The 25723-nt window shown below is 38.9% G+C and overlaps 2 protein-coding genes and 1 long non-coding RNA gene across 25 annotated transcripts in view; 2 read left to right on the top strand and 1 right to left on the bottom strand.

Annotated features, from left to right (window-relative positions):
- Positions 1-4649, top strand: part of LOC112983662 (dihydrofolate reductase) — a 19949-nt gene extending 15300 nt beyond the window's left edge. The window contains exons 5-7 of one of the 3 annotated variants that reach the window (XM_026100919.2): positions 946-1061; positions 2733-2848; positions 3176-4649. In XM_026100919.2, coding sequence (XP_025956704.1) covers positions 946-1061; positions 2733-2820 — 204 coding nt within the window. In that variant the 3' untranslated portion in view covers positions 2821-2848; positions 3176-4649. Of the gene's footprint in view, positions 1-945; positions 1062-2732 lie in introns of all 3 variants that reach the window. The other 2 variants (XM_026100920.2, XM_026100918.2) reach the window with 2 other exon arrangements.
- The window catches only part of LOC112983663 (uncharacterized), a 27943-nt gene extending 13108 nt beyond the window's left edge, over positions 1-14835 (bottom strand). For 2 of the 5 annotated variants that reach the window (XR_010385609.1, XR_010385608.1), the window contains exons 1-4: positions 14448-14835; positions 9861-9920; positions 6880-7000; positions 314-619 (exon numbers count right to left, since the gene is read on the bottom strand). This is a non-coding gene — a long non-coding RNA (uncharacterized LOC112983663). Of the gene's footprint in view, positions 1-313; positions 620-4262; positions 4395-6879; positions 7001-9860; positions 9921-13966; positions 14368-14447 lie in introns of those variants that run through there. The other 3 variants (XR_003259286.2, XR_003259285.2, XR_003259288.2) reach the window with 3 other exon arrangements.
- Positions 14836-14886: 51 nt separating this feature from the next.
- On the top strand, positions 14887-24579 carry LOC112983667 (ankyrin repeat domain-containing protein 34B). Of its 17 annotated transcripts, XM_064500070.1 has the most exons (7): positions 14887-15034; positions 15423-15510; positions 15625-15698; positions 17987-18104; positions 19328-19571; positions 20421-20525; positions 21164-24579. In XM_064500070.1, exon 7 carries the CDS (start codon positions 21210-21212, stop codon positions 22764-22766), a length of 1557 nt encoding a protein of 518 aa, XP_064356140.1. In that variant the 5' UTR covers positions 14887-15034; positions 15423-15510; positions 15625-15698; positions 17987-18104; positions 19328-19571; positions 20421-20525; positions 21164-21209; the 3' UTR covers positions 22767-24579. The 17 variants fall into 17 exon arrangements, with proteins under 17 accessions (XP_064356140.1, XP_064356139.1, XP_064356142.1 ...); XM_026100941.2 differs by lacking the exon at positions 14887-15034 and having other exon boundaries at positions 15330-15510; positions 19332-19571; XM_064500069.1 differs by lacking the exons at positions 15625-15698; positions 17987-18104.
- Positions 24580-25723: the final 1144 nt, after the last annotated feature.

The raw sequence follows: 25723 nt of genomic DNA on the forward strand, positions 1-25723 counted from the left end.
AACAGGTTATTTTAATGTCAAGAAGGGCTGGAAGATGCAACTTTTCAGTCTGACTTGGAGACAAAACTTCCTTTTTTACCTCCTGATTTTGTGTGAATTTGTTAGGGAGGAACTACCCTAACAAGTATCTTCAAAACCTTTTTCATACAAGGAATCTGGAAAATATTTGTTGTTGTTATATGATGTATAATTAATATTATCTCTTTGACATATTCTAGAAATCAAACTCTTGCACTAAACTGACAGATAACTTAATCGCTGGAGTTGCAAACTCCTACAGACTAGAAATATGGTATAACTGTTTAACGCTTACATTAATTAAATGTGGAACAAATTACTTGAGGGTGGGGGGCTCTTCTGCCACTTGATGCTTACTGTCTTTCAGACAGATATGATATAGAAGTTCCTTGTTGAAACCAGGCCATAATGTTCCTTTCTTCTCACAGAACTAATAGATTTTTCTTAACTTCTGTCAGATGCCTCAAGATCTGAGAGCAGGTCTTGCTGCAATTTAAGACATGGAACTGGAACAAGGTGAAATTGTCCTTTCAGGAAGTCTTCTTGGGCAAAGTCCAGAAGAGGAGACTGAGAGTCTAACTTTCACTGCCTTGCTTAAACCCTGCAATATAAATAAAAGAATAACTAAGCTTCAGTTTTAGATAACATAAATGAGTATGGTGTGTAAACTATAAGTAGAAAATATCCTAAGATTCTTATCTCTCGGTTCTTTTTGAATGCTGCAGTGGTGATGTCTGATGCAGTTAGAACAAGAATTTGGAGAAGTGGTAAAGGAAACTAGCATTTCAAACAAATCTCGTACTTAACATTAATGTTGTCTTACAATATAATATTAAATATATCAGTAACAAGAATAATACTTCATGCATAGTTGAGCTCTTTTACAGTGAACAACTCTATTTTTAATCTTTTCTTTTGTTTTTAAAGGCAGCAATGGAGAAGCCAATTAATCATCGACTGTTTGTGACAAGAATTTTGCAGGAATTTGAAAGCGACACATTTTTTCCAGAAATTGACTTCAATGACTACAAACTTCTCTCAGAGTAAATATCAAGATGCATAAAAGTCTTGTGTTCAGATGGCAGAATTCATAATTTACTTTGAATGTGTAAGGATACTATTAAGGCCACATTCTGTCTTGAGTTAGAGGTACTCTTCACTATATTTTTTCCCCAGTCACATTTTATATAGAATCTGGAATTTGCCCACTTAGAGCACCCAGAATGGACAGGTTTTTTGAAACTTGTGTTCTTCAACCTTCCCGTGACCTTGACAGAGGAGAATTACATTTGTCTGTCAGTTCGCTAGCAAAGCAACTTTGTTACGGTTTCTCACCTTAAAATTATTTAAATATTTACTAAGCTTCATAATTGTCAGTATATTATTAGTCAGTAGGTTATTTTAGTCTCTGTGAATGTCTTTGCTGAATTGACAAAGATAAATTAAATGGGTTTGAACAGGAAGGGTTGAGCCTGTAGAGTTTTTTAAGATTACTCCTTTCTCTTAAGCAAATTACTTCCTAGAAAATTTTGTAAGAACCAGTATTAAACTGTAAGTTTCTGCCATTCATTCTGGTTTCTTTTTACATTGTCCTTATCATATTCCAGTCATTCATTTGTGTTCTCTCTAAAGAGATTACATCCAAGGGGTAGCGGGGGAGTAGCAAATATTCAAAAGAATTTCTGCCTCAAGAATCAGCACAAGAAAATAAACTCTTCCTCTTCTTGCTGCTCCCATTTTTCCTCCCAGCTAGCTACAGATCAGCAGTAGAAGAAATACAAAGTAAGGCAAGTCAGGCTCTCTGCCTGCAACCCCATGACACAGAAAAGGATTAGCACTGAAGTGGAGCAGAGTAGGTAGGGGCAGGAAAGGAAGGATGCTGGAGAGACAAACAAAATGAGTGGGAAGGATGAGTCACCTCCTTCAAGTCTAACATATTCTGAACTGCTCTGTGCCTTATATCATAAGTCTACTTCAAGACACTGATCTCTGATCCGAAGCTGCCCCCTCTCTCTCTTGGTTGTTTCTCAGGAATACTTTCCTTAGTTTTGGCCAATGAACTGAAATCGGAATTTGGTCTTAAAACATTAATTTATTAAAAAAAAAAGCAGACATTTTTTCACCCAGACACCTAAACAGAAACGTAAGAGAGGTCTGTCTTTGCAAATAAATTTTTTCCTCCCTCAAAGTCAGTGTTACTTATACATAATTTTTATTCTGTTGCAGGGGGCTGAAGAGATTTTTAAAGAGTCTATTAAAAAAATTGTTTTAGTAATGCTGGAATAGAGGGAAACACTTTGCAAGGTAGCAATCACCTGCCTTAAGAAGCTGTCATAGAACTTGTAAGAGGCCTTTACCAATAGCATTTCCTTTAAAGCATCTGAGTAAAGCAAAAATGTTTGTGTCTACTTCTGCCTCTATAGACATTTTAAATAATATGGTAGAGGCTTTAATCAAGTTGTTAGATTTTTTTTTTCTTTTTACATTGATATATACTTTTTTGATTTCAAATGGTGTGTATACAGGTTGCTGATAGTAGTTAACATGATTCTTAAAAACAGACATGTAATCAGTATTTCTGTGGTAAGGATGGTATTTTCATCTCCTATTTCAAACAACTCTCTTTTCTGATTGATTGGATAAATTACTGGTGACCCATAATGATATTTTTATCTACTCATTGGCTTTTGCTTTTTCCCTTACTCTCTTTCCAGATACCCTGGTGTCCCTGCTGATATCCAAGAAGAAAATGGCATCCAGTACAAATTTGAAGTGTATGAAAAAGTTGTCTTGGCACAATAAATGAGGCTTTCTGTACTTCTACATAAGGGTAGGCATTTTAAATCATAAAGTCTTATTGGATGTAAATAGATATATATTACATTGTTGCCAGAAAATCCTGCTTGATAATATAATACTTCAGCAGTGAATGATTCCAAAAAACACACCCACCACTTTGAATATACATGCTACAGCAGAAATATGAGTGCAGTCAGCAGCATGAAAGAGGTAGCTCTAAGAAATGCCCCAACTAAGGTTGCATGAGACCTTGTATTGACCTTTACAAACCAAAGCAACATCTGTAACAAGTACTTAAGCAATGAAAGCAGGCAGTCTGCAGTAAGAACTTTTCTAACTAAATAGACATTCCGAACAGTTTTTTTTTTCTAGTTTGGAGTATCTACTAATTCAAGAAGTCCAACACTGAGAAGGAATCAAAGATCCTGAGCCTGATTGGGATGGTATATACATTTACAACAACCTTTACAATGTGTGGAAGAAAGGGAAATTTTTCTTATCAAAGGGATAAGAAGGTGTGAGGCTGCTCAAGTCATGTTGAAATGGAGTCCAGAAGTGTCAGGCAGCAATCCAGGGATACACTGATCCTTCATGTAAGTCCTCTGTCATGATCTTAACCATCCTGGGTACACAGCCAACTTCATTCCTTTTGACTGAAAATACTGTATTACAGCTTAATCTGATAAAGAGGTTTAACTTTTCCATTGACCTGACACTTGTGTAAAGGCTTGCAGATCCTTGTTGCTCCTATACAAAATTGCTAGGTCAGTTTGTCTGTGGCCATTTTGTGGTGTAAGAACATAAACATTACTTTCTTAACAGAATCTGTGTCCTTGTCCCTTCTGAGTTTTATCAAAAAAAAATATAATGTATAGTGTTAGCTTACTTCATCAGTGTGATTTCAAATATTGTACATGGCATAGATTATAAACAGATAATGGGTTTCTGTTTTGTCTTTGGTTACACATAGCTAATACAATAACATTTTGCATTATTATTCCCTAACAGTAGCAAGCAATATACTGGTACTGTAATAAGGCTGGGATTCTAAAGGCATACAATACCAAGTGTTACCAAAATTGTCGGGTGCCAATACTATCACAATATCACATTATCAGTAATGCTAGTCTATTGCTATGTTCTGACTACACCCATCCTACTCCATGGAGAGGTTGGCAGAGGGTAGAGGAATCCATATGCCAAGAGATACGGACAGAAGCTGGGATGTACTTTGCCCAGCTATGCTTCCTTGTGCTATAGCTACCACCTTGAGGGTGAGAATGTACCAGAAAGGATCCCTGCCTCCCAGTCACTGCAGGTCAACCTGAGAAAGGAGAGTTAAGAAACTTAACCCTCAAAAAATCTGTTTACTCTTTCCCCATAGCATTTTTAAAGCATTATCACATGAAGCAGTAGTGTGAGAGATTCAAGTGATAATGCCCAACCTTTAACGTTGCACTAAGGCCCAGTCCTAGTGTCAGTGAGAGCAGCACTGGCCATCAGCAAATCTGGGTACAGCAGGAGCGTAACAGCATCCAGTTTTTAAGAGAAGAGTTGAAACTTGATTTTGCTTGCCTTTAAAAAAACAAAAAGAAACCTCATTGATAAGGGAAAAACACTTAGAATATCAGCTTTGAACAACCATTGAATTTTCCATGACAGTTTGACAACAGTTAACTAATACAAAGAATAATTTTTGCAGTTTCTGTGCTGGGTTGTCTTGATTTTTCTCCATGTTCTTTCACAGTCTTAAATCTAGGTACTTTCCTTTGTTAGTCTTCTTGTTCCATATGTGCTAACTTTACATCAGTCAATAAAGATTTAAACATCAATATTGTATGCTTGTGTGATACAGCAGAAAGCCTACTGAGTTATAATTTGATAAATTTGCCAACACAAAGTAAAAGAGAATGAGGAGAAAGACTGTGTTTTAGGGGGATTTGGAGGGTGAGAGTTTTTTTTTTTTTAAACACCAGTCACAGTCACTCTGATAATTAAGAGAAAATAACTTCCCAAAAGCATGAAACATTTTATATATACCAGTTTACATCAAAAAAAATAGGACAGGATTAAAAGTTTTGCACAGCAAGTCTGTAAGGTGCTGTATTTAATGGCAATTCAGTATTTATTAGAAATGGAAGGAAACACTTATGAAATGCTACTGATGTGAACATAGAGCTGGTCAGAAATATTCTGCCTAAGTGTATTTTGCAGGAGCTAGTGTTCACTGAGGCCAAAATACTTTGTGGAACCACTCTAGTTTCAAAGAACTTTTTCACTTGGATACAAACAATTCTCTTGGAACCACAGATAGTTACTTAGTCTGTAGACTAACTTACTCCTCTCCAAATTTATCTAACTGACTTCATTTGTCAGATTTTACAACAAATGAAGTCAATTTATGATTCGAGGCAAAGTAAAGTTTTGAAATTGCACTGCAGTTCCCTACTTAAAGCACCAACTTTTCAGAACATACTACTGACGCAGTTTCTTTGATATGCCACTCAGCCAAAAACAAGTAATTGGTTTCTCTTTTTTGTTGTCTTTTTTTTTAAACAAAAACACTGCATTTGGACAGAACCTTTTGCATTAGAGGTTTCAATATGCCATATAAATTCTAATTAAGAATTAAGAAAATATATTTGATGGCAGTGAGGTTGGGTCCAAAGGAAGTATGTTCATCTTAAAGACAAACATACCAATCACTACAAGGTTAGATGCTCACTGTTTCAAGAAGATGGATAGGCAGAAGAGGACAAGTCTCTGTATGTTCAGGAAGCATATACAAAGACTTTGCTGACAGATGCATTATTTCCAGAGGATGGGAACTTTGCATGTTTTAGAAATCTGTACCCTTTTAAAGATACCTCAAATTATTCATCCAAAAACTGAGATGAGAAAAATGGATTGCCTCTTTTTGTAAAGCCCAAGGCTACTAGCTGGAATTTTTATGGGCCATTTTTCAAAAGCAATGCTTCAGTGGTTGATGGGTTGGTTGAAAAAGCAACAGATACAGTAACAGTGTTTGCCAGCTTCACCTAACCTGGGTACTGCACCTGTTACCTCCCCATTATAGCAAGGGGAATATAAAAATTTTGTATTACTGCTTGAAGAAAAGAAAATCTTTTGTTCCAAATACAACTTTTTCCCACGTTTTGTTTACTCCTGTATCTTGCTGGTGTAATGATGCTATGAAAAGTCACAGATTCTCATTAGGTCTAGTACAGTTTCTCCCCAGTTCTATGCAGCTAAGTGCAATGAAGAGCATCATGAGTGACAATATAATTACCAATCACCAAGAAAAGTATAGTACAGATATAATTTAATCCCACTCATTCATGCTTTCCTAGGAACAAAGTGTTCTCAACAGATTAAAAATTTAAAGAATAATAGTTTTAACAGGATAGCTGAAATTGGAGGGTCCTCATAAGAGGTAAAAAAACCAAACCATTAATGTTTCTGTTGCTTGTCTATTATTCATTATCTCTCTTTTCTCTGACAATAGACAGCAATTTCCATCTGATAGCAGAAAACTAATGTTTTAAGTAGCTCATTAATAGTGTAATGGTCACTGTGTATTGAAGGACAGAATTGGGAACAATCCAATAGCCAGTCTCTGTCATGGAAAGTAATTCATGGAGAAGAAATGTACACACTAAAAAATACCAGTTTACTAACTTAGCAAACAGAATATTACTCAAATATACAAAGGACACAAGGGGAAAAACAGCAAGTAGAAAGTGACAGTGATTACTTTATGCATATAATCTAAGGAAAATATCAAGTGTGTAGGACATGAGCTCTTAATTGAGACCAGAAAACCATGTTGTCTTCATCAGACTACAGCTAATTGGTCAAAGGTTTAAACCTAATTCCAATGTTATGCTGACCTGTTCAAAAGCTACACCAACAGAAAAGAGAGATGAGAGCAGGCAGCAGTTGATCTGGAGAAGGAAAAAAAGCTCTGGGAAGGGTTGTTTGTCAACCAGTGCAGAAAATGAGATAACTAGAATAGAGGAGTCTTACCAAAACTTAGTAAGTATGAAACTAGAACATACTTACCTCATTATACAGGTATGCTTTAACTGTCTCTGCTTGCCCAGGAGGATTGTAGGAATGAAGCCTAATGTAGGAAGGTACCAAATCAGGGTACACTCACAAAAATCTTCTGAAGAGGCAAGTCCTGGAACAAAAGAGTGGAAATGGGGAAAGAGAGGTGAGAAAATGAACTTGACATGTTTCCTAGAAGGACTACATGGTTTCTTGTGATAGTTTGCCCTGTAACTGTAATTACAAAGGAAACATTTTCAAACTGCCCCAGGGTATAACACTTACAAGATGCTATTATAAAGAATTTCAGGAGTGAAGAATTTTCAGGGTTTGGATATCTAAGTGACAGCTTTTGTCAGCTACATTGAAATCCTCAGCTACAAGCCCTATCCTAGAGTTAAGTGCCTACCTTATGTCTGAAAGCAAGAGTCCCATCCCAGAGTATCCAGGAGCCCAACAGTTAACATTGTGCCCAGGCAGATTTTCTGCTTCTCTTGGTGAACAGCATACCCTTCTGTGATAATATGTGAGAAGCTTGCTGATTTTTCTCTCTCATCTGCAATTACAAAGACTTGCTTTCTGCTTGCACTGCGGTGATTCATGCGTTCTCTCTCTTCCATTTTCTGTCTGCAGATCATTCTGTGCTCTATTGCATATCATCAAAGCAAGGTTTGTAAGGAGAAGGCTTTTATTAAATTAGCTGACATAGCTGGGAAAACAGACAAGCTTTCAGGTATACAGTCCTTTTCCAGTTGCATTCTCAAGGCTTTTTTTCAGGTGACTTGAAGAAGGGCTTATGTGCCAACACTTGTTTGTTTATCTCCAATTAAATTGTGTGGTTTAATAAAGTAGATTATCTTGCTATGTCAGTCTTGTTTTGCTTTTATCTTTTAATGGTCTTGGCTACAACATTTGTATATCAACTTTATTCCCCAAGCTACAGCCCTCTAAATTCTGTCCATCATCTCTTCGACTGTCCTGTTGGATTAGAAATTTACAGAAATTTGGAAGATTCTTCTAATCAAGAAAAGTAGGTATTTCAAATAGAACATTCTTAAGTATGTGCTTATATCTGATTCTTTAAGTGGAAATAGATATTTTTCATGAAATTGTGACATGAACTTGCCTGGTTAAGGATACTTTTAGGCATGAACTTGACTATTTTACAAAATTATGGCTACAATGAAAAAAACCCAGAAAAAACAAATAGTAAATACAGAACTTGAGAAGACTGGAATTAAATGGTACACCATTACTAGTAGAAATATAAAGCAATGCCTTTTCCTTCTGCGGTACAACTTAATGGGCTCCTAATATCAAACATAATCTTCTTCAAATAACAAACCATCATATAGAAGTCATTTTGACTATAAAGTGGGTCATTGATTTCATTAACAAGGACACTTACACAAAAACAGTGTTTGCTCCTCAGAAGTAACATGCTCTTAATGTTCATCCTTCCTCTGAACTCTGTTTTCCCCATAAAAACCTGCTGGGAACACTCATGCTCTTTTCAAACAGCTGTACTAGTAGATGAATTATTACTAGTCCTCTGCTGGAGATCACTGCTCCACCTCTCAGCTGGCTGGAGGGATTATGCAAACACAGCCTAATGTCCTTCCAGCAGAGCCAGATGGCTTCATTTAAATAGCCAGTGAAGAATGATTTCAGCTAAACGAAGTGACTCTGCCTGAAAGGAAAAGGAAAAACTCAAGTGATCTCTTACATTGACACAGCTATGGGACCAGTAACTCCTCATGATGGACAGTGATGAGTAAACGGGAGCAGTAATGTTGTCACTCTCTCCAGCTAGACCTAGATGAGAATGTCTGCCAATGGTCTAACTGAAAAAGTCAACCAATGCCCGTATTACTCAACGGTACAGCTGCACCACCATGGGTTCCATAATTATCTGAGAACTATTTAATGTTATGATAGAAAGTGTCATGCTTCTCTCAGCAACTTTAAAACCTCTAGTAATTTGACATGAACTTTCCACGGACACACTCCACGGAGGAGCATAACTCACAGACCCTAGAACGCACACACGGAGGATGCCAGTTCTAACCTGTGAGCAGAACACGTCAGTGGATTACTGCATCTCACACCCATTCATGCAGTGATTAAAAACAGACAAATATTAAACATCCCTCTCATAAAGAATAAATTATTTAAAATAGAATGGACCAGTTTAACCACTAATTTCACTGAATCTTGTGCAGTTGTAATGAGGAGTAGTTTGGTCCAGTAGCTTTCAAACTTTTCTCAGTAGGTTACTAAACATGGCAACAAAGCTCTTGAAAATTATTTCTTGTGAAATCAGTTCCATCTTCACAAGTGCAAGAAGACTAGTTTTAATCTCTATACCTGCTCTTTTTAGTTTTTGTTTAGAAAGGTTAAAATTTAGATCTGGTTTTATCAAGAGTCCTATGTGGAAAAGCTCATCAATTTAAACATATTCAAGTTCAGAAAAAATCAACATGAATGTTCCTAATTTTGGTTCAGTCATAAACCATATAAAAGGGCATTCAGTAGTGAAGTTATTCTTTCCCTCACTAGATACTTTTGTGTTTATTACTCTTTCAGTCAGCTAAAATTGACTTCTTCACAGTAGTGAGTCTGTGTTCTTCATCAAAATATGGTTTTCTTTCAAATGGAATCATGTAGAACTGTGATCTTCCCCTATTAATTCTGTTCTTTTTATTGTCAGAGCAGTTACACCATTGTCTACTGCACAACTGAATATATTTTTTTTCTAGTATATAATTACAGATTCCTTTAGAAACTCTTGCAGTGCACAAAGGGTACAGACAAATTTCTGCTATAATTTAAATAATCATTCCTTTCATTCAGTATCTTATTTTTCTTCATATGAAAGAAATCCATATCCTTCATCTTATGGCAGAATAACTGCTTGGGCTGCTCAGTAAAAATAACCTTCCATGGGAAAAGGGCTGCTTTATAATAAAACTCTGAGTGTATGTTTTTCTTACCAATAACATGAAGGATTCAGACTCTATTGACCATCACTAGTATAAGAATTTCACACCAGCCTGTAAACAAAGAAAGCAACAGATGATGTCCTCATTTATTATACACTTTTTTATCATCCAAAAAAAGTGCTTTGATTAGAAATCACTATATAGAAACAAGGCATTATATGGGAAGAAGCATGCTTTGGTATCCTCCTACTTTACTAATATGCCTAACATTATAATGTCGAATCATTTAAAAACAACTTGTTTCACACTTTATTTTCAATTTTACTGAACACACTTATGAAAAAGAATCAGTTCTATTTATTCACATTCTGTGTTAGTAATATCTGATTCACACTAACAGAAATAAAAACATTGAGAAAAAGAGTTATATTATGGGCCTGCTGATTTACAACAGTTAAGAATCTAGCACTCATGTTTTGCAGTATTGCAAATGGATATGTCGATGGAACAAGACATTTTAGTGTAATATATTCTCTAAAATTGTTTGAAAAACTCTTGCTCCCTCACCAGTCATAATTATTCCTGCAAGTATCACAAGAGTGATTCCCACACATAGTCTATTTTTCAATTGAAGTAATTCGCCAAAATACACCAAATATTTCAGAGAGCATATTGTTCCAGAAAGAAGCCTCCATGTCATAACTAGGTAATTAAAATGTGCCTGAAAGAAATCAGGGGAAAATTCAATTCTGGTATTAACTCACTGAAGCCAAAGGGTAAATACCACATTAAGTGTCAAAAGAATCAGTCTCAGAGGTCTTACCTGATGTGATCAATCCAACAGAGTGTGTTAGTAAAGAAAGTATGTTATAAAGTATACATCAAAATCCAAAGTATCTATGTAAACAAACCAATAAAGTAATAAAAGTGTTTTTCTAGATTTTATACTCCATGCAGAGTTGTGGCTTGTTGGGAGATTCCTAATGGAGTCCTAATTTTTTCTACGTGGTTTTTGCTTATTATTTATAAAACAAACCATAGCTTTTCTCCATATTCTTCCTAGTACCTCCATCTCCTCTGTTCCCTTTTAGACCTCTCCAGTGATGTCTCTAGCTCACTAGCATAATCCAACTTCATTTTTTTAAACAAGCAAGCAGCTAATCCTGTTACATTTAATAGAAGTATTTTAATAAATACTGTTGTTCACAATGTGTTATTGCATTCCTCTCAGCAAACAGTTCTACTACAGTAAATGTCTGCCTCTACATATAGCATTTTAAATGTACTATTTTAACTACCAAATTACTACATAAAAATGTTAATATCAGTTAAATATTTTTCCATTTATTCACATTTGAGAAAAACATTTTGCATACCAAAGAATACATTATGACTTAATAACTTATTAGTTATGACTTGTTATAATGTCGTGTTACAATGACTTCTTATAATGTACTGTGTTCAAAGACTTACACTCTAATACATTAATATAGTAGTGATTATATAGAGCAAACAAAAATGTCTCATCTGAATCCGTTTTTGTTAGTGTAGGTTAAAACTGGTCAGTACTAGATGTTTTTGACCAGCATTCCAAATAAGCATGAAACCCAGAATGCTTACAAGTTCCCATAGAAAGCAACACTCCCCCAAGAAATTTGTTTCAGATCAAATCAAAATATTTAATTTTGTTTTTTCCATAAACAAAATTGAGCAGCTAACTTCCTCAATTCCAAGGATCCCCAGGGACGCAAGAAAGCCCGCCGCTGCAGAGGGCGGCGCTCAGACACCCTGCCAGCGCCGGGAGAGGCCCGGCTCACGACGTGCAAAGCCTGGAGTTTAAACTCTGGAACCACCCTCTCCAACCAAAGCTCTCGGGCTCAAGGTTTGCAGCCCAGTGCTGGGCTTCCAGCAGCTTGTTGAGCTGGCTAGTGGAAAACCCAGTATGTTTTTAGTTTTATTGTCTACCTGCCCATATTTGGACAGAAGTTTATCAAGAATGAGATCTCTGCAGGGAAAAATTTTCATCAATTAAAACAAATATTAGTATTTCTGACCATAAAACTTCTCCCTGGTATATATCTAACTAGCCCTGTCAATGAAATAGTAAGAAGAGGGGGCTGGATTGATACAGACCCTCAGAAGGTACAAAGAAGTATAACAGACTGATATGTTATATGCGTATGCAAACACCTTTTGTATTTTAGAACAAATCCTGCACTGCACTGATGGATTCTCTATTCTGTTTTCCACCTGTTAACATAAAAATTAACTTATTGAAACATAAAAATTCACTGTTAACATAAAAATTAATTTATTGATATTGTATTTTTATATCTAATTAGAAATAGCCAAAAGGGAGGAAATTGTGACATTTATTAAAAAAAGAAGTATTTCTAAAAGTTCTCTTCTAAGAACTGGTGAGATATACACTCTTTTTTTAAAACATTCATGCCAGCTATCGTAAGCACAACAATACAATAGAGGCAAGGACAGAAGGCAGAATAACAAGGTGTATGAGAGCTGCAGAAACCACCAAAGAAAAGATGCTCTCGGAGCAGAATTGATGAACCATACGCAAGCGTACACCACCTCCCTATCTTATATAATTCACACAATAACAGGCCTGAGACGATCACTAACCTTCCTGAAGGGTGGCTGTTCAATACATATGACCTTCTGAGTCTGTTCAGTAAAGAAAGAGTATTAACAATGGGGATGGGATGTAGAGAATAAAAGAAAACAAAGATAATTAGAACCACACTGCAGAAAAAGAGTCTTTGGACATTTTGACAATTTAGCTTTTGAAATAAAAGGTCAAAGAGTAACTGCAAAACCTACCCTTGAGGTATTGTTTGCCTTAGTGACTTATTCATCACAATTCTTAGTCATGCTGCTCTCTAACTGATCCCATCATGCACTTTAAAAAGTAGAATTGCACAAATCTCCTTCATATTCCTCCTGGAAACTTCTCTCTCCTGTGATGCCTAAAAAAATCACTCCATAGCACATGCACTGTGACTGCTACTTATTATACCAAACGCGATGGATTGCTCCGCTGTTACTTTGTCCTCCCCTCCTCTATTTGTCTGTTGCATTCACCTGTTGTCTTTTATTCTATGCCAAGAGTACAAGTTCTTTGAGGCAGCAGCTGCTTTTTCAAGTAAAGGAGTCCAGAACCCTGCACAGTAAGGGCACTGCGCCCTCCACGATTAACAGGGCCTGTGACAGGGGCACTTGCTGCAGGACCCACAGCTACCGTAATGCCCACTGTCATCTCTGTAAAAAGTAAATAGTTACTAAGACAAAACACAATCAAAACTTTTGCAAAATATTCTGTAAAAATGTTAGTGTGATTTTTATAAAAATCACCATTTCAAGAATATGTCCTTGGAATATCAGGGATACCAGTGTGATACCGTATCATTCTCAGGTAAGTTTAAGAGTACTCCATAAGCGTCCCTACAGTCACCAAGCAGCTAAACAAGACAATAAAGTCTTACTAAGATACAAGATACAATAAGGTCTCTTAAGTCCCACAAGTAGCAAGTTCAGAAAAATGGGACTCAAGGAGCTAAGATAACCTCCGAGACATACTACATGCCAGCTGTGAGAAGAGATTGACTCATTCTACTATTTGACAAGATTTTTTATTTTATAACTTCCTCCAAGTTTGTAATCAAGAACCTATACCTTTGCTGTCTTGGAATAAACTTCTCTTAGTGATGCTTGCCTGATGTTAGGACTGATTTCAAGCCACTCTGGAACGTAACCTATTTCTCAGGAAACAAATCCATACGAAGTCCATATGCTGCAGTGATGCTACAGACAAACTTTCCATGTGCATGCAACCCAAGGAGATCCCAAGAGCTGGGACTAACGCACCACCAGCTTCATTTGGCAGTAGGCAATGTCAAATATCAAGACAGAGAAAAATGTCTCTCCTGACAGGCTTTAACGACATTACTTTTGGCAAGCAGCAGAAACAATCCAGGGTATCAGGTAATCCTATATTAACATGGGTGGCCTTTATCCCCAGTGGGGTCTATAAATACTCCCGCAGAACAAAAAAAAAAAAAAATCATAAAAGTTGGATGGGTTTAGACTGGTTGAATAATGAAGAAGACGTAAGAACTGGGAAAACTGCTGAAATTACATACCTCTTACTTCCCCTACAAACAGACAGGACCCAAATCCTTCTTTTCTTTGTTAGTTTTGCTGTCCAGCACAGCCCCAGACTATTGTGGAGCAGAACTTGAGTACCTCCGAAGGAAGAACTGCTGCAGGCTAATGGATAAGATAAATTTCGCAAGATTTTTGTCATGAGTCTATGTAATCACGTTTGCCAAAGGAATGAGGCTATGGGGACAGATTTATAAACTGTTCAAAATGCAAATTCCCATTAGGCATCAAAAGCGGTGGCCACATGTTCAACTTTGCTGCTGATGGGCTGAAAGGCTGGGTCCGAGCTCGCTCTGAAAGCTAGCAGGTTCCCTTCCTCCGAGTCATACAAAATGCTGTTAAATTCATGCATCTTGATGACGGGAACCAGAGAGGTGGATAAGCGTCTTAGTAAGATGACCCCCTTAGCTGTTTCTCTCATTTATAACACGGAAAGAGATCTCGCGCAACGGAGCTCACCTCCAGCGCGGTCGGTGCTGGGGCGGTGAGGGCCACAGGCGGCGAGGCGCCTGCCCAGCGGGTGCCCCGGTGGGGCCCGGCGAGGCCTGGGCTGGCCGCGGGCGGCGGAGGCGGGCAGGGGTGGGCGGCGCGGTCGCGGGGGCGCTAGGTGGAGGGCCGCCACCCCGCGCTGGGGGCTGTGGCAGTGGCGGGGGGGGGGGCCGCGCTGCTCGCGCCGAGGCGGGAGGCCAACGGCCGCGGCGCGACCGTTGAGCGGGGCGGGGCGGGGCGGGGAGGGGGGCGACGGCCTCCCACGGCGCCGCCGGCGGGAGAGCAACGCGGGCCCAGCCGGGGCCCCGCGGGCCGCCGAAGGGCTGCGGGGAGACTCGCCGGGCAGCGAGGCGGGTCGGGACGCGCTGCGCGGCGGGGAGGTGACGGGCGCGGAGCGTGCGCGCCCAGCTGCCCCACAGGCGGGCGGCGCCCCCGGGTGCCCCTGCAGCCGCGCAGCCGCCGCTCCTGCCCCGCCGGCCGCGGCGCTAGGGGGCGCCGCCACCGCCGCGCTCCCGCTTCGCCCTGGCCGCAGCCCGCCGGAGCGGCGCCCGCCGCAGGTAAGCTCCGCGCCCTGTCGCCGGGCGGCCGCCTCGCCCGGCCGCGCCGTGCAGAGGCGGGGTCGCCGCTGCGGGCAGCTGCTCCCCTTGCGGCGCGGCGGCGCCCCGCGCTCTTGGCGGCTCTGTCAGTCCTGCGACGGCGCCGACAAGGCTCCGCGGGGCGGCGGGTGCCGGCAGCAGCGGCGGGGCTCCCCCGGGGAAGGCGCCTCGGCGGCTCGCCGCCGCTCGCGGGCGGATGTGCAGCGGACAGCTTGGCTGGGGGATTGAATGAAAGCAGGTCAGTTCATAAAGCGAGCTGAACTTCCACCTCTTTCTTTGGGGTTTTGTCGAGTCGAGTAACGAAGGCTGTGGAAACGCTGTTGAAGGGCAGATCGTTCCCCTTGTGCAGGCTGTTAGTGAAAAGAGCGTGCTGCGTTCATCCAGATACCTCTGCTGCTGGAGGACCTGCAGGTGCATCGCTTTTCTTCTAACAGGAGGTAATGCAGGAGAAGGATAAACTGAGATAGTAACAAGTGAAAACTCCCTTCTCGCAATCCCAAATGAGACATGTGCTTACTATTCAGTGTGATTCGAGGCTGTGTTTCATTTAGTTTATACTGCAGAACGGGAAGGATCGCACATTTACGGAAAGTATGGCCAAAATGCTGAGGAGCGATTTCAGAGGGTGCGTGTTCTGCCTTGCCGTGTTAGCTCAGCTTGCAGCTGTCTGTGTCTAAAGGTTACTGGGATTAAAGAAGATGGAATTCAGCCTGTATGTGGGATGTTTTTCTTGGAAAGTGGTTTTGTTAGGCTCTTCTAAGATTACGAGCAAATACTGGTCACTTCCCTCTCAATGAATTTTTAACAGAAGAGCTTTTAACATGCTTATTGTTCTAGCCTCCATGTGTATTTTTCAGGTGTATTCTCTGTAGACCTCTGTACAGAAATTTCTTGTCCCTGTTTTTCCAGCTCTCTCTCAGCAAAACCATTAGAGCCATTATGTTACAAGGCAGGATGCTGTGAGGTGAGCACAAGCCACAGGGGTCATCTTAATGCAGACCCCCCCTCCCCAGCTTAAACTTTTCTCTCCCAGTACTGCCCACCATGCTTCGACCACTCTCTGATGGTAACTGTCACTGTAGAAAACCCCTCCAGAGGAAAGAGAATATTTGGGGAGATGGTAAATACTGTGACAGAAAAAGTTCCTGAAGCAGCTGGCTGGACCTCTCCAAGCTTTCTTCAAAAGTATAAACGTAGAACATTGTAAATTAGAAGACTGATTAGAAACATGCAGAAAACTTTGACCATCCCGCAGTTAACCTTGGAAAGCAGCAAGGCTGAGGAGACAGAGGCATTGTTATGAAAAGTTGCATGTTACAGGCTAGGATTCTGAAACTGGACCTGACTCCGGCAACTCCTTGAAAAGAGAAGAGTTTTGGTGGTGACACAATGGCAGTTTTTTAAACAAAAATCCTTTTCATACCTGAAACACTTTAATGCGTATACAATATAGTACAGGAAATTGGAGTTCTTCTTATACTGACCAAGGAAATTTACAGGGTTAAAGTAGTCTTGGAAATCACAAAAATATTTAAAGATTTATGTTCTTTAACTGTGCAAGCACATCTTTTCAGAGAGATGAGAATTGGTGACTTCATTTTAGTGGAATGATTCTGGCCTCCCTAAACACTTCTGTGAAAGAGCTTGTTTGTATAATTTGTAGAGTGCTGAGGCACAAAGGGCAGAAAATTTGTCTTTAACTGTGAAGAGGCAAGAAGTACCTTGCAAGAACACTGATTCATAGCACTCCTTTACTTAGTGAAAATGTTTGTGTATGTATTTGTTTATATGTGGTAACATCAGTGAGCTTTTTTCCCCTCAATTTTGTGGTGATTTCCACTGTTACACATAATGAAACACTTCTAACTAGAGTTTCTCCTAGTAATTAAGTACTGTTTACAAACTAGCAAGCAAGGGCTGCAAAAAAAAAAAAAGTGGTAAAACTTTAGTTTGGTTTTAATGGCTTTTCCCACTATGATGGCAGTAGATCCTGTATCAGAACAGGACCCTAGGTTATCACTGTCTTATATTTGCCAGCCCGACCTCAGGACAGGATCCAGCACAAATACACAAATAGTGCCTGTCTGTCTACTCCTTGGAAACAAACCATCATTGGCTCCAAAAATCAGTTGTTTTTCATACTACAAGGTGCTTCATGCTACTTCATCACAGATTGGTTTCCAGAACAATTTCATTTTCTGAATATAAAATGCTAGAAAGAAATAGCATTCCTGGAATACTATTAGTACAATAACACCAGAAATTTGTGGATAATCTGAAAGACCCATTCACAATCAGTTGTTATTAACTAGGTCACACAGCAGTTCAAAGAATGAGGAACTATACTGGCACAAGTATATTTCCACAGCTGAAAAGCAGCTGTGTCACCTCTGACATTTCGCAAACACAAGTACTTGTTCCTAACATTGCAGTTAATTAGATTTAGAAATATTTTATAATCCCAATTTGTTTAGCAGAAATCCATGATGAATAATCAAATAAACTAATCTTTTGGAGAATCTGCTTGAACTATGGTCTTTCACTTCAAAATAACCAGCTATGCGCCTTTTTTTTGGTGCAGGGTATATCCAGTCCAGCTGGAGACTGTACGTTTCCATTGAGCGAGTGTCAATGTGGATCTCATGGAAGTCCCACTACCCTTTGTTCCCACAGTGCCAATTTTAGGACGACATAACCCTAAGCACATCTTTGTCAAACAGATTCTCTAGATCAAATCATAGTTATTTTCATCCAGCATTCAGGAATGTATTCTACATTATATTTGTCCAGTTACATCTCTGTTACATTTTCTTTTCATACTGTTGTATCTGAACCTGAAGTACTTGGGCATTTTTATTCCCCTGGATCAAAGTTTACATTTCCTGCTCCACTTCCCCTCCACTTCCTTTACAGGCAAAGTGCAGATCAACCTAGAAATAGTGTGCTTGAATCTTAGCAGCCCTTGTGCCTACGCTCCTTCCTTCAGGGATGAGCCAGCCTGTTTTACAGATCTGACAGTCCCAACTTGTGGGTAAGATGATCAGTTGGGCCTATCAGGGTTTCTGAAGTGAATTTATTACTACCTACAAATCCCTGGGGGGCTCAGGCATACTGAAACTGCTGACTTGCCTGTACAACAGCATCACGGGCTTTCTGCAGCCCAAGCTCATACAGCACCGTGGAAACGCATGCTGCCTATCCTGTAGCCCCTCTTCCCCACTCTGAAGGCAGAAATGTTTAAAGATGAACCTTGCCTAGTTTACAGCTGGGAATATGTATGTATATAGGTAGATACTTACTTGGCGAAAAGGAGTTACTGGTAAAGGATTTCCTTTTAGGGAAGGAAAAGATTTCCCAGTATTAGGTTCTACATCCTCTCTGTATTTAGGCACTTGTGTCATTCCCACTGTAACAGTGTGTAAGCAGCTCAGTCTTTTTTGCATTTTTTTTCCCACGACAATCTTATGTAGCAAGACTCAGATCCTTATTCTAACTTTCACTGATCTCAGTTTAATTAAGGTATTAAAATGTATTTAGAAAATGGGCCTTAAATGACCTCACAGGAGGTATATGGCAGAACTGGGTCTCCCAAACCCAAAGTCTGCTCCAGACAGCCTAACACCAACTGTTGGCCTAGACCAGCCTTCTTCTATCCTCAGTCATGTGAATGGTCCAGGTGAAGTCTATAGAGATAGTAAACTTAAGCACGTAAAGGCGTTAGATCATACACCAGAAAAATAGCCTCGTTCCTACTTCTAGCATTTACCTGCTCTGCGACTTTGAGCAACATTCTTCTATTTCCATGCCTGTTCAATATTTAATGTGTTTTTAACCAAAAAAGTTATTTCTATGGATGAAAAGGCTTGTATAAGTGCTACGTACCACCAGTAAAATAAAGCAAGCAGTTAAAAATTGAGTTTTAGATAAATATGAAAGAGATGTAAAATCAGCTATGACTTCCAGATACGTCAAAAGGGAGAATATAGTCAAAATTCCAGCATATGTGCTATCTAAAAGATATTTCTGTTTAATTTGTTTCTGAAAAGCTAACTGTACTATTTAATTGGATAGTTTTATAAAAGACTTGGTAATAATCTTGAGTATGTTACTTGTCAAAAATATGCATTTCCTAATAATGATTTGTACATCAATGAAAACTGCCATAGAAAATACTGAATCATGTACTCTCAGTAAAACAGAATGAATCCTTAAAGTAATTTGAATGCAATTACTTTTCAAAAATGTTTTATCAAGACAGAATAAAGAAAATCAACTGAACAAGAGAAGACAATAGTACCGCAGTGGTGTCGCCCCTCTTACCGGCGATCACAAGTGGATGTTTCTTCTCACGAGGACAGACAGTGAAGTTCTGGCCCTCTTTCATTCCCCTTAACTTCTAGGAAGAGGACTCCTGTGCTACGTATGTCGCAAACAGTCTTTGTGAGGGCTGTGAGGCCAGAAATAAATGCCATCAAAGGTGAAACAGTTCATCTCATGGGTGTGTTTCTTGTTTTTTCCCGATATTCTAAATATTGCAAGGTATCTTATCCAAACACCTGCTACCTATGTGACCATTATTACACCATGTCACCAAATAATGTCTATATTGAATCAACATTTTACCCAGTGTTTTATTATTAATGTATATTGAATCAGTGTTCAATGTTTTATTAATACAAGTATGAAGCCTTCTAACTAATTGTTCTCCTTGTGTCTGAAAAACTTCTGAATGTCATTGCTTAATAAAAGCAAAGCACTTGTAGCTGCAGAGCATTCTGCTATGGAGTGAAATAAACTGAGGGAAAAAACCCTGTGATAAAAATTTCCACATGTGTATTTCAACTTACTTTTTTGTTTGTTGGACTTGTGGAACAAACTACAGTGACTTCATTCTTTAATTCTGGAATTCAAAGTAAAACTCCAATATCAAAGAAAAAAAGAATGAAATTATTGCTGTTCAGTTATGTACCAGAATATTACTAATGTTTTCAATGGTAAATAAAAATGAGTCTGTTAATTTCCATTGCGGTTAAACTAACTAAACAGTTTTATTTCTCTAGGAACATATAGTAAACATGTAATTTTCATATTCATGGCTAATCTTGTATTGGAATTACTGCTCTGCCAACTGTTAAATATTGATTTTTCTTTGGCACTAAAGATTTTCCCTCCATTTAGTTAAGCAAGCACATAAAAGAAATAAAAGTAATTTAATTCTATTGATTGCATGTATGCATGGGTGCATTCATGCAAGACTCTTCATTATTTGATACCACATTAAGCTCTTTGTTTTTCATGTGAAACCTTATTTTTTCTCTGATCCTATCAAATGTTTCTTTTCTTTTAGAGCTGATATTATGTGCCCAAGTACTGGACTCTTCTCAGCCCCCGATCTCTACGATGAGTGGGATAGGCTGTGTATCACTTCATTTATGCTGTTTCACACTGACTGGTAAGTTTTCAAAGCAGCATAAGAAAGGTAGTATGCTTCCACAAATATTACTACTTTTATATAGGATATTAATATTTGTTGCCCCACTATTTTAACAGTTAATTCGTTATATAAAAGTATTTTACCACACTTGCTTTTCTTACATGTTATGCCCAGGAATTTGGTTTTTTTCCTCATTAAATCCTAGATGTTTTGCCTTCTCATTTTATAAAAAAGAATGAGTGATTGCGTCACCGTATCTAACATCAGTGAAAAAAGTACTGCAGTATTCACTCTGTTCAACTGATGCAAATCATGAGTAGCACAACCATAGTGGCGCCACTTGGGTGCAAGTTAGTATAAAGCCATTACAGTGTTCAGAGTGACACTTTCTTTGCAGCTTATTTGGCAGAGTATGATGAAAGCCTAAGCAATCAAAAAAAAACCCAGCTATTCTTTAAGCTTGTGTAAATGTTATATTCAATATTATTTCAAATTTTTAATGTATTTCTTGAGGTATGGGAGGTGGGAGTGTCTTTTTTTTTTCCTCATCTCCATACTCTTTTCACAAAGTACTGGGGAATGTACAGGAGAAATTCATGCAATTAAATCTTTTTCTGTTTTGTTTTGTTGGCCTATTTACTTTCTCTGAAAACCAGGTGTTCTTTTCAGCAGCTAGGAAGGTGTAAGTGAGAGACAAGTGCAATGAATGAAACTGTGGAGTTGCCAACAGCTGGGAATTCTCTCATAAGAGCTGTCTATCAAAGCCGACTTCGTCTCACCAGACTGTTACTAGAGGGTGGAGCCTACATTAATGAAAGCAATGACAGAGGTGAAACCCCGTTAATGATTGCTTGTAGGACAAAGCATGTGGACTCCCAGAGTGTCAGCAAGGCAAAAATGGTTAAATATCTACTGGAAAACAAAGCAGATCCAAACATACAGGACAAATCTGGAAAGACAGCCTTGATGCATGCTTGCTTAGAAAAAGCAGGCCTTGAAGTGATTTCTTTGCTACTGAAAAGTGGAGCTGACCCAAGCCTACAAGATCACTCTAACTGTTCTGCCCTTGTGTATGCAATAAACTCCGAAGACAAAGAGACCCTGGAAGTTCTTCTTAATGCCTGCAGAGCAAGAGGAAAAGAAGTAATCATCATCACCACGGACAAGTCTCCATCTGGAAAGCAGACAACTAAACAGTACTTAAATGTGCCTCCTGCTGACTCTGAGGAATGCCATTCCCCAAGTGCTTGCACTTCCCCATCGGAAATAGAACTGAAAACATCTCCATGCCCACTTTCAAGTTCAAATGAAACTAAAAAAGCACTTTTCAGCTTTAAAGAGCTGGATCATCCAAGAAGCACAGACAACTCATCTGAACCAGTTTCACCTACTAGAAAATCCAGTTCAACACATATAGGATCCAAGCTGGCCCAGGCACAGTGGCTACAGTCTGAGCCTTGGATAAAGAGCTCTCCTTCACTGTTTCACCAGAACAAAGGTGCCTCTTTACAAGAACAACTTCAGGATATAACTCCAGAAGAAGAGCTCTCCTTTAAAATCAATGGCCTTGCCCTATCAAAGAGATTTATCACCAGACACCAAAGTATTGACATAAAAGACACTGCTCATTTTTTGAAAACTTTTGATCAGACTGGATCAAGGAAATTATCATATGACGAAATAAATTCTCAGACTCTTTATGCTGAAGAGAAACAGAACCCCAGTGGGATTTCTGTGGGTGAGGATTCTGATTTGGGACAAATCAGGTTCACTTCAACCCTGAGATGTATTATCCAGAAAAGAAATTTAGGAGCAAATCACTACAGCTCTGATTCTCAGTTAACTACTAGTCTGGGTCCTGCAACTGCAGAAGATACTAAGTCAGTGATAGGAAAGAAGAAGATTCTTTCTCCATCTCCCTCTTTGTTATCAAGTTCTAGGGAATTACTAGAGAACATGCCGCCTGTTCCTCTGAGCAGAAGAAATCAAGCTTTTCTAGAAAGACGGGGTTCAGCAGCCTTACTGTTGGATCATATTGCTCAAACGAGACCAGGTTTCCTTCCACCTTTAAATGTGAATCCTCACCGCCCAATTTCAGATGTTAGTTTCATAAACAAGGTTTCTGGAATGATTTCTTGTGGACAAAAAAACTTAGTACCAACAGCACCTGCTTTCCCTAAGGAGACCAAAAATCAGAAAATGCTGTTAAGGAGGCAGTCATTACAAACTGAGCAGATCAAGCAATTAGTAAATTTTTAACAGGAGATTAAAGGGTAACAAAATCTTTACGTACATATTCACAGTTCTATCCGATTGTAATGATACACATCACAAAAGACAGATCTGTAATATAAGGCTCTTAACTAGCTCTCTACCTTGGAATGAGTTAAATGGCTTAGATACTACATGAAAAGATACGCTCAGCTAATGATGCTGCTTTCTGCAAACTGAGGAATATTTATTATATTGTTTTCATAATGTTTTCAAATTCAACATTGAAATCTTACCCCTGATGGGCTGAATCTACAAAGGCTAAATCCTTAGGCATCGCAGTTCTCATTTTTACATTGAAACCACCCTACCTCCAAGTTTCCCCCAAATGTGTATTCTTTTTCCACCCAGAAATATTGTACAGGTGGAATTTGGGAACTTCAAACATTTGACTGGGATGCTGGACAACAGACCGTAGCTCTGGCCAAGTTGTGTGATATCCAGATGTCCCAGATAAAACCAGGATAATGCCTGCACACAAAAGGTGGGCAGTGGCAACTGAATATAGGCAGTGTCTTCTGGCTTCAGTGGCTTTATTGCATGAAAACAGATGAGCTGCAGTACACACAGTAAATAAAGTTCATGTTACAGGCTCAGTATTACATGCGTAACTACGTCCAGGAAATTCCATATACAAACTGGGAGCCTATTTTAGACTCCTTGACTCCTTGCTGTCCACTGGAAATCACAGTGTGATACACAGGACCCTGGCTAACTCAAGTTCACTGTACAACACGTGGCAATGGTCAGGTACTGAGTCAAGAAGCCAGCACACTGAACAAGAAGTCCTGTCTAATCTCTCGATGTCAGCTTGGCGCTTCAATCAACTTCAGATTCTCAAGCTATTCCTGTCCTGGCATTTGCTCATTTAAAAAAAGGTGGGGGGGAGGGGGGGAGAGAGGGAGCAGAGGCTATAGCTAAGCTGGGGTTCATTACTTTCTGTGGTGTGTCCTACAGTTCTCATCTCTGACTGTCAAAACCAGGAGATCTCTGAACCAGGCAGGATCTCCTTTCCACTCACATGCCTGGGGTTTTTTTTCAAAACAAGATACAGATGGTGGGGCACATCCAGATGTGGTCTTGGCCTGCAGCCAGAATAAGAGGACCCTGCACACACAGGCTTGGGAGCAAGGAAGAGCTCTGCCCTTGTGCTCGTCTCTATATCTAAAACCAACAGCTAGGGTACTGACCTGAGAGATGGAAGACCTGTCCTTAAAACCCGATTTTGCCCAATATAAAGCAGAGGCCTGAATTTCTAAAAGACCAGAAATATACCTTCATCTCCAAGTTACTGCGTATTCTTACATCTATCTAAAATGTAATTCTCCTTCCCACTTAGTGTGCTGTGGTTCCAAACATCTACCTTGTATTTGTGCATATTCCATAGATGCTTGACGACTGGTATCACATTTAGCATTTTATAAAACAGCTTCTAAAGATTGAGGTATATTTAATGTGGTCTGTTTGCCTTAATTTACAGACATTAATTGTACTGAAATGGTGGCTGTATAACATGAATTTCTGTATACTGAAACTAGGTATTCTTTTCTGAAATACTCAGTGGGTACTGTCTACCTTCTTGCAGCTTCAGTTAAAATTCACTCAGTATGACAATATGTTTCCTAACAGATAGCTGTGATGTTATTTAGTTTTGCCCTTCCTGTAAGATAATTTCAAACAAACATACACTTCTGTAAGTATCTTTTGATGTAACAATATAAAAATGTCCTATAGTTTACAGTATATGCAATTCAAAGAAGAATATCATCTGGAAAATAAAGGAGCATGATTTACATCCCTACGCAACACAGTTCTATATCAAGTGCTGGACTGAAACTACAAGTTTAAATCTTGAAACTAATTTTGCTACATACTATGTAGGTCTGTAGTGACATGACTGCTTGAAGGCAAATTATGTTATCATTGATTTTTTGTCCAGGCTCTCAAAGGTAGCTAGAATAAGCAAAGATGCAAATCATTATCACTAATGTCAAAATTATTTTTTCCCCACAATATGTGGGTCTTGAAAGTCTTAATTTCCTTTGGTATCCTCCAGTCACAGCTCCCCTGAACCTGAGATATGACAGCTGAAAAGACCCACAATGATCTGCACTATGCTCTCTATCATATTTGACTTACTCAAATATCATTGTCACACTTGTTTAGCTTCTCACCCCAAGTAACCAATTCCTATTCACAAAAATATTGCAGGTACTTGCAAATTGTTTTTGTTTGTTTGTTTTTAATTTAGAGACAGACTATTATTCCACTGAAAGATTGTTGGTCACTTATGGATTGGCTGGCAAAACCTAGTCTGTGCACATCCACAAAAACAAGAAGTGTTGTTATGTTAACAAAAGCTAAGTTTGCACAGTTACATAACCAAAAATAAGAAAGTTCTGAAAACAGAGTTAGGTACATTTTAACAGCTATTAACTACCAGGGGAAGGATGGTGAGGCTCACGGAACATTTGGTTCCATCCAAGTTCTAGATGAAGGACTGCCTTTTATTTCAGTAGATGTTGGATTAGCATCCACATATACCAGGTAGAAACAAGAAAGATTACAGTGAAATTTTTTATGGCAGAGAAATTATGTTAAACAACAGAAGGCAATATTATTAACTAAATGCAAGTTATTCCATATAAACACTACATAAACTATATTTTTCATGTGTTTTCATGGTATTTTAAATGGAAACTGCAATTTTCTATTCCTCTCATAATGAGGTTAAATATCTGAAGTTAAAAATACATCTTTAAGGAATATGAATTCTTGTTTGGACAATATCAACTAAAGACTAGCTAGTCTAACTGGTTTATTTCTGAATGTATAAAACCAGATTTCCCCTGCCTTGATTTTACAATTAATTACATATATGGGATTGCTGCTTCCTCAATAGAAACACTAATTATTTACAAAAAGCTCAGATCACAGGGGAAAAT

Source organism: Dromaius novaehollandiae, chromosome W (assembly GCF_036370855.1).
Source record: "Dromaius novaehollandiae isolate bDroNov1 chromosome W, bDroNov1.hap1, whole genome shotgun sequence".
NCBI classification, from domain to species: domain Eukaryota; kingdom Metazoa; phylum Chordata; class Aves; order Casuariiformes; family Dromaiidae; genus Dromaius; species Dromaius novaehollandiae.